The sequence below is a fragment of the Lonchura striata genome, chromosome 1A (assembly GCF_050655825.1).
Source record: "Lonchura striata isolate lonStrDom1 chromosome 1A, ASM5065582v1, whole genome shotgun sequence".
Taxonomy (NCBI): domain Eukaryota; kingdom Metazoa; phylum Chordata; class Aves; order Passeriformes; family Estrildidae; genus Lonchura; species Lonchura striata.
This window is the reverse complement of record NC_140741.1, coordinates 7303056-7319148: the sequence shown is the minus strand read 5'-3', so window position 1 is coordinate 7319148 and position 16093 is coordinate 7303056. Positions and strand designations below refer to the sequence as shown.

The following is a 16093-nucleotide window of genomic DNA, read 5'->3' as shown; positions in this document are numbered from 1 at the left end:
ATGTACGTCTGTGTATACAATGCTAACTTGGCAAAATACTCCAGGTCTACGGCTGAATTATATTCATTGTAAGACAAAAAAAACCCAAAAAACCGCGTGTCTACGCGATCGCCCCTTGCCGCACTTCTCCCGGAAGCTGCGGGCCGGCCCGGGCCGGGGCGCGCGCCCGCCCCGCGCGGCCCCGTGAGGGAGGCGCGCGCCGGCGGCGGCGTCTCGCGAGAGGCGGCGCGCGGCGGGGGCGGGAACATGGCGGGGCGGGGGCGCTGAGCGGCGGCCGGCGGGGCGGCCCGCGCTCCCTCGGCGGCGCCGGCGGCTCCTCCTCTGCTCACCTCAGCTCACCCCCTGCATGCCGGCGGTGCCGGGGGCGCTGTGGAGCGGGGCACGGGGCCGCCCGCCATGGCCGAAGCAGGAGCGGGAAGCGCGGAGGGCGCCGAGGAGGAGCGGCGGGCGGCGGAAGGTGGGAGCGGGTCCGCCCGGGCGGCGGGAGGCGCGCGCCGCGTCCGCCTCTCCCCTCGCGCGGTGCCCCGTGTGGGGTGCGCCTGCCTGTTTGTGTCCGTCTGTCCGTCCGTCTGTCCGCCCGCCTCGGTGATGTGGCACGGGCGGGTGTCGTTGTGGGGCTGGTGCCCGTGGGGCGCTGCCGTCTTCCCGTGAGGGCGGCTCGGGACGGGTCCCGTACCCGGCGCCGCTCCGGGGCCGCTCGCCTTGGTTGGTGGCTGATTGCTGCTGGGCGCTCCTCGCTGGCTGCTCCCGCTCGGTGGAGTTCAGTGGAGGTACCTGGAGCGCCCACACGGAAACACACAATCGCGGAATGGGGTTGGAAAAGACCTCTGGAGATGGTCCAGTCCACCCCCGTGCCCAGGCAGGGTCACCTGGAGCAGGTGACACAGGAGCGTGTCCAGGTGGGTTTGGAATACCCCCAGAGAAGGAGACTCCAGGCCCTCCCTGGGCAGCTGTTCCAGGGCTCTGCCACCCTCAGTGTGCAGAAGTTCGTCCTCAGGCTGAGGTGGAACTTCTTGTGTTTAGTTTGTCCATTGCTCCTTGTGCTATCCCTGGGCAGCAGTGAAAAGAGCCTGGCACCATCCTCTTGGCATCAGCCTGTGAAATGGTCACTGTGCTGTACAGCTGTGACAGATGTGTCAACATACTGATGCAATGTGCACTAAAAATCTGGGGGGTTTTGGTTTTTTTTGTTGTTATTTTTTTTAAACTTAATTTGTAGTTCACTGTTTCTGGTACACATGTACCCTTGCCTTCCTAAAACTCTAGTTTTTTTGTTTTGGTTTGGTTTGGTTTTTTTTTTTTTTTTTTTTTTTTTTTTTTTTTGTAGGTAAACAGAATTTAGTATTTTAGGTATCGTGATTTTGGCTTTTCTCTGTGTGTCTGTGTGTGTGCCCACGCTTGTATGGCGACCAAGGTTTGATCTTTCCATGTTTTTAATCATAAGTTTCTGGTACTAAATCAAGGCTGGTTGTAAACCACCAGCTGCTGCTCATGTTCCTGCTGGGAAACTAGTAGAAAGGGAGCGTTTTGCACGGGGTGTGGGAAAACACAAATGGTCCGGTCCCTCCTGAGCCATCACTGCAGCTCTGTAATAGTTAGCACCAATTCTTCTAAGCTTAGTAGTTGTTTTCTAAATGCCTCTTGGGTTATGTGTGCTTTAATGTATGTGGGGATCCTTGTTGTTTCAAATCCTTGATGAGTTTCTGTCTGTGCTGCTTGGCTGTGTAAATCCTGTTGTAAAATTTTGTGGCAAATAATGTATTGTTTGAAAACAAAGTGGTGGTGTGTGTGTGGAGGGGGGGATTTGGTAGCGTTTTTGCAGTCTGCTCAACTGTGCTTAAAACTTAAGATTTATTGTTTCTATATCATGCATATACTGAAAGGAGAGAAAACCATCAAAATGAAGAAACCTGCAAATGCACAGGCATTTCCATTTACAAGTAGATTTGGGAAATCAGTGAATCACAGGCTTTCATGTTTTATTGTGAGATAAACCCCCATCCCTGCTTTCTTCTACTGCCTATGTTTATACCTGTTCTTTTAGCAGATTTTAATGAAACAAGTTTTGGGATTCTTTATTTTTAAGACAAAAAATATCTTAATTGTTTGTGGGATGGGGCCACACTAAAATTACCTGCCTAAAAGTTTTTAGGTGTTTTTGTTTTGTTTTGTTTTGACTTGAGTGTACACCTCATTGTTGGTACCTTTGCATGGTATGAAAAAACAACTCTAAACTGGACATTTCACATCCAAGAATCAAATTCATTGTAAGAAGAAATAATTTGGTGGGTGATTTTGGAAATGAATCATTGTGAACTTTTGAAAATTCCCTGTTTGGACTGCAGGGCCAGCTAAAACCAATCAAGTTCTGCAGCTGACTTGATAGGACTCAGCATTTTGCAATCACATGATTCCAAAACTTACAAGAAAACAGCTCTCCACCATTCTTCTAGGAGTGTATGATTGGAGGGGATTTGTGGTTGTGTTTTTTGTTTGTTTTCAGAAATGAGCTATGATATATGAGACTCCCGATTCCTATCAGTGCTTTCTACCTGGTGTGAACATGAAAGTGCCTGGGAAAGCAGGGTACCCTTTCCAGGCCTTGGGGAGTATCTTTTCATTAGCTGGTTCCTGCCTTATTTTATTTTTTTAATACACTGATAGATTTTGCCAATATTTTGTGTTTGAAATCTGTGAAGTAAATGTGTCATTTAAGTGGCAAGTTGTGATTCTTCACTGCTTCTCTTCCAGCTGATGAAAATAAGTAAAAATAGATGCGGAGAGTAATCAGTTGCCTCTGTTATTTTTTGATTTAAATGTATGTAATTCAGAGTGTTTTAATTTTTTATTTTTTTCATTGTGAGATTAAAACCAAATCCAATGTTCTTAACATAGATGAGTTTATTCTCTGGATAGTGTTGTTCATAAGATACTTTCATTACTGAATTCTCTGTATCTTGCTCCTGCATTACACATGCTTCTAAAATTTGGGCAAAGAAGAAGCTGCTTTAATCCATACATTTCTATTATTTTCAAAACTTCATTCCAAAGATTGTTGTCCCAGCTTTCAATTAGAGATACTGTAGGTGATGAACTTGCTGTAAGTAATTTGAAAATGCTTTTCATGGCCTATTTTAAAGGTCTAAAATAAATAAATTCAAAGGATTTTTTAGTACAACTCTCAGCTATGTGTAGAAAATATGGTTCTTTGTTGTATTGGTGTAGAGATGTGCAGGACCTTAAGCTGTACACAGCACCTGTAACGTTCTTCCTCACACACTCCTGGGTGTGTGTAGGCTGTGTGTGTCATTGCCACGCTCTCAAATTAATATCTGCAGCAAGAATTCATTAAAATAAACCAAAAAGTTTAGAAATTTAACTCCAGATTAAAATGAAACAATTTTTGCGTGGTGTGGAGTTACTTGCCTCTGTCAGTGTGAAGCCATTCCCCCTTGTCCTGTCACCCCAGGCCCTTGTCCAGAGTCTCTCTCCACTCTTCCACTGGGTTCCCTTCAGGCACTGCAAGGCCACAGTGAGGTCACCCCAAAGCCTTCTCCTCTCCAGGCTGAACAATCCCAGTTCCCTCAGCCTTTCCTCCCAGCAGAGCTGATACATCTCACATCTTAAAAAAAGAAAAAAAAAATCACAAACAAATAAAAAAACCACCAAAAAAAACCCCAAACAGAAAAACCAACCAACCAACCAAAAATCAAACATAAGAAAAAAAAAAAAAAAAAAAAAGCAACAAAACAAACCCCCTGCCCAAAAAAGAAGCTAAACAAAAGAAGACCCACAATAAAATTATGTTGATTTTGACAGGACTTTACAGTGTAAAAGGAGCTGCTCTGGCTGGGCTGCACAACTCTCAGGTGCCACTTCACGCTCGCTTCTACAGAATTTGGAGTTCTTTAAAATTGGCAAAGCTCAGATTCCAAGGGGTTTGGAGGGTTTTGTGCATACCAGGTACATACCTTTGGAAAATAGACATTTTAGGAGTCTGTGGTATCTGTGGTCTTAGAAATCTGAATTCAAAGCAGCCTCTTTCTTCTCCTTTCCTTTGAAAGTGTTTCAAAATAGGAAGCTGGATTAAAAGTTCCTTATTTTTGGAAAGGTTGTGCCAGTGTTAACGCATTATTAATTTAGTTTGTTGCAGAGCTGCCACATTTCTCCAAGTCTCACTTATTCCCAGACTATGGAAAGTGTCACCATAAGCTTTATAAATGTACTTGTTTAATGATAGTTTATTTCAAGCCCATTTTGCTGCAAGGTCTTGGTAGCTGAATTTGGATGTTCTTTTTTAAACTGGCTAATAAATGAGGGCTGACTGACACCTCAATTAATTAATTAATTAATCCTACATGACTTGTATCTTCCTGCTGATTTTTGGAGTGCTAATGTGTATCCTGCAAACCTAGACAGAAAAACTAACCCTGCTAGGGGAGAGTGGTCTTGAGGTAGTGCATAATTAGGCAAGTAATTTGGAAATCCCGTCTTGGGCTTGAACTTGTTGCATGTGATGCAAACAGGTGCTGACTGTGGCTCTTATTTTTTTAGAATTGTGTGATATTTCTGTACTTGGGGTGGGTTTCATCTCACTTATCTTTAGCTGTCCAAGTCTGAGGCAGTTCCTTTGGTCCCTGTGTAATTACTGACTAGAGATAGGCACTCTTGGGCTGTATCTCATCTAACCAACTGGAGGAATCTATTTTAGATTGAGATGAATCACCCTAGAACTGTTTTATTTCATCTAGCCAAATGTAGGAATCTATTCTGGGGAGAGATGAATCACCCTAGAAATGTCTTCCTCCCTCCAGGAGGGACCAGAATGGCTACTTCAAATGTGGACATCATTATTGGTTCAGATGAATCTCCCTTTTTATGGCTGGTGGAGTTTGGCCACAAACCTTTTCTAAAAGCTTGTGCTTGCTTAGGAATTGAAAACCTTAATGTTGGTAGAGGAAACAGCTCAGGAATGTGGCATGGGATTAGAGGTTATTACTATCAGTAATTGGAAAAATGTGGAGTCTCCCAAGCCTTGTTTCTCAATGCATTGCATGGGATTGACACAGAAACTTTGCTGACACAGGAACGTGGCTGATTTTGTTTGTCTTAGTATCTCCACCCAAACAGCAGTTTCGTGCAGCTCCTTGGCAATTGTTCCCTTCTTTGCCAACCCCTTGGGGACTCTAATTATTATTTCTTTTCCATGTAGAAAAACACAAGAGTAGGGGATGCTCTTGTTGTGAGAAATATATATTGATAACCATCCCTTAAATATTTTGTTTGTCCAGTTATGAAATACACTAAAATGAGTGTTGAACTAACAGTTTTTTCATTTCAGATACTCTTACTGGGATGGATATATTTCCCATATGTATTTGTACTGTTTGGATGGTCTTTGCTTTTGCACGGAGGGAATGATTCCAGTGGGGGAGTTCCTGTTTTATTCTCATTATTTTCATCTGTCCCAATGTGCATAATATGCTTTAAAAATATTTTTGATTTTTACTATAGATAAGCATATAGTCTTAATACTGAGAGACAGACAAAGGTTATAATAGACGTGTATTTGAGGAACTGTTCACTTGCCATTAAAATCTGGTTATCAGTGTTCCAGGGCATTAGCAATGGAATGAACAGTAGTAAAATGTCATTTCTCAGCTGGAATTTTATTTGGCTTGCAAACCAGATTAGTGCAAGTAACAGCCTTTAGGGTGGTAAAACAAAACATCTCTAGTTGACTAAAACTGTTCCTAGTAGTTTTAGAATTCACTAATGATTTTGGTTTTATAGAAACATCAACTTGTAATAAAGATTGGTCTTTCTGAATATTATTTATTGTGAAGCAAATGTGCTATGAAATTGGGAATGATTTCAGTTTTCTTCACGTGTGTTTAGAATGTGATGTCAGTGGTATGAAAATATTCACAGAAAATGCAAGTATAAGAAATTCATCCAGGTAAAAATAAAAGTTTTTCTGATCATCGAAGCCCATCCTGGTTATTTGGGTACATTCTAAACCATTCTCTTTGTGAACCTAAAGAATGTTAAAGCCTTTATTCAGCTCTCCCAAAGTGGTGTAGCCAGAGAGGGGAAGAAATCTTTCATCACAGCCTACACAAGGCTGGGACACTCCAGGGAGAGCGTGAGCACCCTGGAATCACCCAGTATCGTAATGATGGCTGTTCAGAGCCCTCAGAGATTATTTTCCATCACCCTTCCTGACTTTCTCAAAGCTGCCTTGGCTTTAGGAGCTGTTTCTGCCCACTTCTTTCTCAGAGAGCGATATGTATTACAAAGATTTGCTCTCTTCTGTTAAACTGCACATAATCACTGTTCTGCTATGCTTGGTTGTTCTGAAAGTTTACATTTATTTCTCTGTTTATTTTCTTTTACATTGTTGATGGGAGTTTGGGTTTGATTAATGGGTTTTCTAAGAATATATATATATATATATATATATATATATATATATATGTGTGTGTGTGTAAAGAATATAAGCTGCATGCTGAGCATGTCAGGGATCAGTACAGATGCTTAACCTTACATTTTTGTCCAAGATCAGCCACCCATCCTACTGGCATTTAGTTTGTCCCAGGGATAGTGTTAAGGATTCAGTTTATCACCTAATAATTGTAGTGTAGAAGTTCTTAATAGGTGGCTGTTACTGGTAATTGGAACATATTTTGTTTTCTCACTTAAGAATAATAAAAAGGGTGTTGTTAGTGTAGGTAGACGAGATAAGTACAGTATCCAGAAATTGTTGCTTGAGTGTGAGGAGAAACAACCTAGTTGTTTAATAATATTGAAGATAAATTGGAAAACCTGTAAAAGAGGCCTTGGATTTTGTTCCTTTTAAGGGAAGTGTTTGGAAAGCAGGCTGGCCATCTGTGTGCAGAGCAGTATTTAGGTCAGTGGGTCTATGCTGTCCTGCTTTGTTCCAGGACGAAAGGATCTGTTGTGCTGAAGGCATTCTGGTCTTGGAAACATGTAGGTTGCTGTTTAGTAAGTACTCTTTTATGAATATTCATCAAGCCTGATTATACTTCAATAGCTTAATCAGGAATTACAGGATGCTGTGACCTGGGCAAATTAAAACTGCTCCTTCTAAATAAACAGTTCCTTTAGATCTGTCAGCATTTTTTGTTTGTTTTGGAATTGTGTTAATAACAGAAATATAAAATGAGACTTTTAGGGAGACTCATCATAAAAATATTTCAGACATCTACCACTGTATGTAGAAATACTTATTATATTTATGTAATTTCTTTTCATATATTTTTAACATCCCTAATTTGAATGTGATGTGTATTTGAAATAACTAGATTTTCTTGCTGTCACAGATGTCCAAAGGTTGTCACTTATTTGTCAAGTATTTGTTGATTCTTTGTTTCCACCTTTTTTTTGAGACTTCCTGTGTGACTTAATAAGTTAAAGAGCTTTCTAAAATAAAACAGGGGCTGACTTTGTGTTGTCTGATTTGATAGAGAGAGGATTAGTGGAAGACCAGGCAAGCTGTTGTTGGAGTATTAGCCTATTTTCATTTAACTCTCCAGAGCTGTATTCCAACACCAAATGAAAAGCTAGAAGGTAATTTTTCTGGTGTGAGATGTGTTTACATCTAAGAGGGGGAAAAATATCCTTTGTATCATTGTTTTTGCACATTTCTACATTTTTGCAAACAGCACAGATGCTAAAAAAAAAAAAAAAGCTCACAATAAATCGTCCAGTTTTTCTTCTTGCTGGATTTTCAAGGTACTCCTTTTGGTTTTTGCTGCTTGCTAGAAGCAGGAGATGCTCACTTCCTTAAATGACATCTCTTCATCTCTCATTTGTCCTCACTGGCAGATGAAGCCTAAAGGAGTTCCTGCATTTCCTGAAGCAGAGTTAATTCTGGCTCTTTGCCTAAACATCAGCTGGGTGATTCTTTGTGGTGGCTGTGTTGAGACAGAAAAACAGTGTAATAAGGATTATGTTCCTTGAGACTGTTCTCCTTTCCCAGTAGGTTGCTAGGATTCCTTTGGCTTGTGACTTCTCTTCTGTCCTTCCCAGAAACAACAGTTTTCCTTAAGAGCAGAATTGTGAAGGGAACTTGACAAGTTTTTGAGCCTCTTCCAACTTCCATGGCAGATGTTCTGTGTAATTGTGGATTTTATGTCAGAAGTATGATTATAGCAAGCTTCCATTTTTTTGTTATCCCACTTGATTCAAAAACATAGTTCACAATATATTTTTAATTTTCATTTACTTTGAGGCACAGTATTTTGATCTACTGACAAATGGCACAGCCAGTGATTTTGCAGTAGGGTGTCTGAGGTGGGGGTGGGAATTAAAAAGCAAAGGTTGTGTGAGGGGAGAGCTGTTCTATATTGCCTTGGTGTGTTGTTTGGATTGGTGAGATCATTGCAGCACTGGGAAGGTGGTGCACTCTTTGCTGGACTTGGCTTTTTGTGTCAGAGGCACAGAAGCCACGCAGAGACAACTTTTTGTCCCGGTGAGGATGAGTGTGGATGCAGAGCGACGCAGCTCTTGCTGCACACTGAGCCTTTCTTGTCGCTGCCAGATAAGTTCTCCGTGGATGGGAGCCCGTGCGTGGCCTGCGGAGGGCCCAGCCTCATGAATCCGGTCTCTAAGGCTGCCACCGCCACTCCTTTCAATGCTGCCGTGCCTGACATTCCAAGGAAACGCAAGGGAAGTGATTCTGATAACCAGTAAGTGAATCAAATCTCTTGGTCCCAGCCTAAATCTGAGACATTCATCTGTTGTTTATGCTACACGGTCACTGTCTTTCCTTCTCTTCCTTCCTCCTTTCTAAACCTCTGTCCGTTGTTCATTGCCATTGGATTTACAATGTCTTCCAAATGTGTTCTTTGGCAGTCCCCAATTATTAAAAATAGAAAGAATAATCCCTAAATCCAAGGGATATATGGAGGATTCTGTAATGCCATTTCCTGGCTTGAAGTGTCTGAATAATGTGTCTTTAATGCTGAAATTTTAATCCTAATTTTTAGGTGGTTTTTTTTTCTCCTTCTTTGCCTACTAGTAAAAGCAAATTCTTAAGCTGCTTGAAGTTTCCCAGGCACATACTAGAATTTTACCTTCAAGCATGAGACAAGATTGCTGGTTGAATTGTTTCATTAGACTTGCTGCTTCAGTGACCAGAGCAGCCATTTCCTTAAATGTGGAGACAGACCCGTGACCTAAAAATGGGCACTGTCCTCTTGTAGTGCTCGTTCTTTTCAAGTGGGTCATACCTGACTGCTGAGGGGACACGGTCAACTGTTTTATCCTGTTCTGTAACTGCCAAACAGATGTCAGCCAGAAAAGTGAGGTGTTCAAAGCTGTGTAAATTGGGCAGAAGCAAGGGACACAAGGTGCAGGTGTAGCACACTACAAATATCCCTAAACTAGTGCAGAATATCCATGTTTAAAAATGCGGGGAATAGGAGATTGACATGTATTTGTGATTATTAAAGCTCTTTAATCACTGCTTCTTCCACATGTAATCCACTGATCTGCAGTAGCTCTACTGTGGGTGTTGATGTAATTGCCTACTTGGAGATTCAAGTGTATTGTGTGGATAACTAAAATCTCCAGCAATATGTTAGTTTCTGGAGAAAAAAAACATAGTCTCCATTCTTTTTCAGTATCAGTTGAATTTTTACCTGTTCAGTAAAAGTGTTGGTTTCTTGGAAATGTTTCCCTGAAGTTTGGATCTCTCTGATAAAAAAAAATATTGTCCAAGTTGAAAAATTAATTGAAAAAGTACTGGCTAATAAGAATTAGTAACTAGGTTCTAGGACTAATGATCTTGCTGAAAATAACCAATCAAGTGGAGTTACCATGAAATTTGTTATGTCACTTTGGTTTTTTGGGTCTATCAGGTCATCTTGTTGTGCTTCAATTAAATTTTACTTAATTGTGATCTGTTTCTGCAGGGATACAGTTGAAGTTGATGGTGATCCTCAGAAAAGGTACTTTTTATGAATGAATCCATTTCTGTTTTGACTTCTGTGAACTTGTGACACTTTGCTGTTTGCCTAGATGAGCTGTGGGGTTCCTTGAGGAGTGCTTCAGCCCAGGGAAGGTCTGTGTACCGCACAAGGTGATAAACATTTAGTTAAGGTACAGGATGGACAGATCCATTCAATGTTAAGGGTTCCTGATAGTTCTTTCTAAGTTGATGCTCTTACCAAACTTGTTAGTATTGACGTTTAGAATGGGAAGGAGTGAAAAGTGCCAGTTCAATAAGAAGATTTAGGGAGGTGAAGGAAATATTCTCATATTCTTCCAGGATTGGTAAATGTAAACATATTTGTTTGGTTGTATTAAACTATAATAACTGTGTTAAAATAATGCTGTTACAAAGTGGCTATGCAGCATAAACAAACCCTTTGTGATTCCACATGTGTCAGGAGGGTTGGTAATTACATGATTACTTTGTTGCATTTTCTTTTTCTGTATCTGGATACCTTACTTCGGTAATATTGTTTGTAAGTAGCCATGCAGTGTTTTTATAGAATAGACTGTTTCACTTGGAAGGGAGCTACAATGATCATCCAGTCCAACAGCTTGAGCACTTCAGGACTGACCAAATGTTAAGGTACATTGTCCAAATGCCTCTTCAACACTGACAGGCCTGGGGCATTGACCACCTCTCCAGGAAGCCTGTTCCAGTGTTTCCCCACCTTCTTGGTACAAAAATGCTTCCTAATGTCCCATCTAGACCTTCCCTGCACAGCTTTTAAACCATTCCCTTGTGTCCTATCCTTGGATACCTGGGAGAAGAGCTCAGCACCTCTCTGTGCACTTCCCCTCCTCAGGAGGCTGCAGAGAGCAGGAAGGTGGCCTCAGCCTCCTTTTCTCCAAACTAGACAAACCAGGAGTCCTTGGCCACTCCCCACAGGACATTCTGTCCCTTTCATCAGCTTTGTTGCCTTTCTGTGAAATTATTCAGGGACCTTCCCATCTTCACCAAACACCTTCTCACATTCTGGGGCCCAGAAGTGCCCACAATATTCAAGGTGAAGGCACACCAGTGCTGAGGATAGCAGGACAATCACCTCTTTGCCCATCTGGTGTTTGATGAGCCCAGGATGTGCTTTGCCCTCTGACTGCCTTGAACTGGCCTTGCTGTCAGCCAGCACCTCCAGGTCCCTTTCTGCAGGGAAGTCACTCTTTGGTACATAGCTTAAAGGATAGTGTAAAAATCTTTCTTTGGGGTTAAATTGGTTGTTTCTTTGTAGATTTTTTCCATGGTGCTCATCGTGGAAAGTGTGATTAAAAAAAACTCCTTTTCTGCCTTTAAAACATTTGCTTCCATTTTAGAAGAAATGAGGAAGTATATTTAATAAATCAATTGAGACAGTAGAAAAAAGCTGGTGTTTTTTATTTTTTTCTGATTAACATCCATTCTGTCCTTCCTACTTCCAATTAAATATACCCACATTATAGCCACAAAGTGGAATTTCACCCTCGGTTCATGTAGCCAAGGTGGTTTTAATTTAGCTATTCATATCAGCAACATCACAGCTGTTAGGACAGAGACTATAAAAATCCATTGAAAGCTGTGACTGATTGCTTGAGCAGCAAATTTGTGCTAGATTTTTTCCCCAAGTGGAGCTCCCGAGGGTAAAGGAAAGTTAATTAATAGGGCACATGCTGCATTGCAGCTGGTCTGGTTCCTCCTTACCTCTTCTCTTATGGTCAGAGAATGTAAATTCAGTTTGCATTCGCAGTATATGGATATTTCTGGTAGGTTTCTTTTAAAATGGAAGGAAAATATTAGTTATTGCTAACTTGTTTAAATGTGAAACAGTTTCAATGAAAGAAAGTCTTGGGCTGTTGTGAGCCAAACCTCCTCCTGTGTTTGGGTTTGTCAGACTGTCTAGAAGATTGCTAGGTTCCAGTGAAATCCCAGATTCTACATTGTTAATTTGGCTTTTGGATCCTCACTGGATTCAGTGCTTAGTTTCAGGTGGCAGCAGCTTTTGGCACCTTTCCTGAAGCTGTAATCTCCAAGGATCCTCCTGCTTCCATTTCCTCATGGGAGACACCTGCTGCCTGTTTGGACTCTCCTCTTGATCCTCATGGTACCAAGGCCATGAATTCTTCACAAAGAGTGGGGAACAGTGCAGTGGTCATAGGGAAAGAAAAGCTTATTGCGCTTGTTTGAATCATCCTTTATAGTTTCCTGTTGCAGTGTTTATTGTGCTGCAGACACTTAGGACTGTGTTTCATTTACAAGTTTATTACTTTATGACTTCCCAGTCATTGCTGTAGGTTTTAGGTTTTTTGGTTATTTTACAATATGATTTAGGATTGCTTATTTTATAACTTGACAATAAGATATGAGAAATAAAGGCATAAATAGATAATTTCTCTTATAAAGCTTTAAACAAAAATAAAATCAAGTCTAGTCTTAAGTTATTTGAGTGTTCCAGTAACGTTGTTGTCTCCAGAATAAACAAAAAGCCCCATCATTATGAACTATGCCTTTAATATGTTCACACAACTGTGAATATGGCCAGTTGTGCTCTGGTCTCTTTCTGTTATGCATCACTTACTAGGTCAGTTATGGTTCAGAGATTTTGTGGGTTTGCTTTTGCTGGAGCCACAGTAAATTTGTAGCATTTTCTATCTTCTGGAATTTGTGGGAGAAAAGAAGTGCCTAATATTAAATATCTAATGTAAAAATCTGTATCTTGTTTTTTCTAGGAGTGAAGATGAAGAACATGTTAAAGTAAAAGATTTCAGGTACTAATTTTCAACAGAAATGCATTATGCTAGTGAATATTGAGATTGACAATAGTAAAATATGAGTTTGGGGGTAACATTCATTGAAACTATCAAATATTTAACAGTAAGCTTTTCCTTTTCCTTGCTAAATGTATAGTAATTTTTAAAGCCTCCTTGAGGATGTTTTTTTTGCTAATAATTTTGATAAAAGTAGCTGCAGGATATCTCAGATGGTTTAGCAAGGAAACATGAGGTTGAAGTTTTTAAGGTGAGAATTAAATGCAGTACACCCAAGTCATGTATGAGGAGCTGATCCTTCATCTGTATGAATTTGGGAATTGTTTTTTCTAGATTTGTATGCTTCTGGAGGTATTTAGAATTTATTCCACATGGAAATGGATTTAGCTAAAGCATGACAGAGATTTCTTGTTCCAGAACAAGCTTTTGTGCATGGAATTATTCAAGTTTTGCCATTGAACTTTGAATTCACATAAATTGAAATTCACATAGAGCGCTTGCAAGATTTGAAATATTGTGTGACTACAGTTCAGCCAAACAAATATTTTAAACTACAGATAAACCACGTAGTAAAACCAGAGCTGTGCTGTAAAGTTGATTTAAAAATAAGTCTTTCAGTTTTCCTATGAACAGAGATGTCAAACCGGAAATACATAATCCATTCAGCATGCTGTCAAAAGTATTATTTATATAGTATGCTAACTACTAATTATGAAGTGTTCCTGTAATTAAAACAAAATGAAAGAAACTAAAATGTTCCAAGATATATTTACAGTTTCAATTAAAAATTATTTTTTCTTCACAGTGTCCCAGATTGCTCTATAAGATTGTTGTCAATTGCTTTAATAGCTTTTATGTGGTATTGTTAACTTTTTTCCTTAATTTTTGGTGCATTAATTGGAGGGAAAAAGAATCAGTACAAAGGTATCTGGAGGTTTGCTTATCAGTTATCTCCTTATCAGTATTATTTGTCTCAAGCTTATCGTGGAACCTGCTTTTCTCCCTCTGCCTTTATGGCTGTGGCAAGCAACAGAAAGCTTTTTCAATCATTTAGTCATCCCCTGAATTTCTGCACCCATCTGTTCAGTTTTTTACAATTCCTATTGACCTTCAGAGATGTGGAAGGTTGTTCCCTTTCCTGTCTTCCTGAGGTTCACAGTTCAAGGAGAATAAAAGGATATTACTTGATTGTTTTTACCTAACATAAAGGAAGAGTTGGGTGAACCCACAGATGTGAGCACAACTCAAAAAAAGAAATCTATAAAAAGGCTTTTGAGAGAGAAAAGCTGAATGCTTTGCAGAATGACTCAGAATTAGTTGTGTGATGAAGGCTTTTTTTTTTTTCATATTAGAATAGTATTCAGGTAGATCTTTAAAACGTACTTTGTTCTTTCTCAACAGGCCAGCTGTAGTTAATTTTATTATCTTTAATAGCTTCTGCTGCAGTATGCCTACAAGGAAAAGTTTTGGAGATCAATCAACCAAAACCTATTCCTTATTTTGCATAACTATACTGCTGTGTCTGGCCTTAATCAGAAAGAAAAATCATCTGGGTTTTAATTGAGTGGCTGGCTTGTCTTCTGGGTAAGGAGGAAGAGAGTGAATGAAACTTTCCTTGATCTGCTGGAGGGTTTTAGAGGGGAGGAGATGGGCTGAAAAGCTGACATAGTGCACCAGAAAGAAGTAACGAAAAGGTGACCTGAGCTCTAAATGCACTTGTGATGTGCAGCCATGTGCCCTAGAAGGAGTTTCCTGATGAAAACTGGTTGAAAAGAGAAGCTCTTTCGGTGGCTGAGTTCTTGACAGGCTTACCAAGAGATAAAACCTGAGACAGCCTTTGTACCACCTTATCAGGAAAGGGAAAGTTTTCTGAGATACTTCTGGTAAATTACACGAGGCACACCTTATTTTTTTTTTTCCAGTTTCCTCTCCATCTCTTAGAAGCATGTGGGAAATTAATGTTTATTGCTGTGGGGTTTCTTAAAAGGCAGCAGAATGAACACCCCATCTTAGTTACACAGGCCAGGCAGAGGTGGGAGCAGGAATGTCTTTCATTGATTCCCAGTGACATCAAGGGTTCTCTGAGATACACTGAGGTTTCCAAGTCATCACTTGCATGCAAGGGTCACAAGAAGGGTTTAACTTTTAGAAATCTTCATAACCTCTTGTTCCTGCCAAATATAATCATATTGTTGCTTGAGATACCTCTTCTCCTCAGTATTTCACATTAATATTGGGACCATTTTGTCTTTGTTGAAGTGAATCCAATTCAATTGTCCAATACAAGTAGCATATGAAAAACTGATTCAATGCAGCACTACTGGTGATAGTTCCATTCCAAAAATTGAATTTAATATTATGGGGAAAATCATGTGTTCTACATCACTCTTTAAAAAAAATTTTTCTTCTTAGAGAGGCTCACAGTCAAACAGAGAAAAGAAGAAGAGACAAAATGAATAATTTGATAGAGGAATTGTCTGCCATGATACCACAGTGCAATCCCATGGCCCGAAAGCTGGACAAACTCACAGTGCTACGGATGGCTGTGCAGCATTTAAAGTCTTTAAAAGGTGAGTTTAGGAAACATCATCCTATAAATCCTTGTTCTAGTAGGAGTTATTGTGTGTATCTTCTCAGATTTTGAATAAATCAAGGGTATTTGATTTTACATTTCCTTACTGTATTTAGTTCCAGATCTGTTCCTCATCTAAATGCACCTGTCTGTAGCTGTCAGAACTTAATTTTAAATTTTTGCTTAATATAGCAGGAAAAAAGCCATCCTTCAATGTCTGATATTTTCTGTCTGCTCAGGGCATGCCTTACTCTTGGCTCACTCCTTGATTCTTTTTAGAAAGTACAGAAGTCAAAAGGAAAGTTGCAAGACAGAACATAGTTTAACAAAATAATCAATGAGTTTGATTACATTAAAGTCTTAAAAACCTTCACATGTTAAAGAGTAGCAAGAAACAGAAACGTCTCATAGCCCAGTCAGCTGGCAAAGTTAATCATAGCTCTTAGGGAATGCTTTAGTGTGGGGATCAACCCAGGAAATTTTTGCTCTTCTTTTGCTATTGCTAGGTTTTGGGATTTTTTTTTCCCTCCCCAAAAAAAATTACATCCAAATACAAGTTGCATATTGCAGAGTTTATCAGCTGCACACAATATTTAGTGTTAAATATTATATTAGTGTTTTGGCACCACTGTTTCAGAATAATAATTTGGTCAACTCTAAGAAAAGATCAAAGACCCTCTGCATTGTAAAACCCACTGATTATGAATAAAAAGGTCTAATGAGAACCCAGTTAGTTTTGTATCAAAGAATTGTAGAAAATTAAGT

The 16093-nt window shown here is 40.0% G+C and overlaps 1 protein-coding gene across 3 annotated transcripts in view; it reads left to right on the top strand.

Moving 5' to 3' along the window:
* The first annotated feature begins 265 nt into the window (after positions 1-265).
* Positions 266-16093, top strand: part of BMAL2 (basic helix-loop-helix ARNT like 2) — a 32129-nt gene continuing 16301 nt past the window's right edge. Inside the window, exons 1-5 of one of the 3 annotated variants that reach the window (XM_085569740.1) lie at positions 266-533; positions 8564-8711; positions 9939-9974; positions 12718-12756; positions 15169-15326. In XM_085569740.1, the coding sequence (XP_085425866.1) occupies positions 347-533; positions 8564-8711; positions 9939-9974; positions 12718-12756; positions 15169-15326 (568 nt within the window). In that variant the 5' untranslated portion in view covers positions 266-346. The other 2 variants (XM_021538687.3, XM_085569739.1) reach the window with 2 other exon arrangements.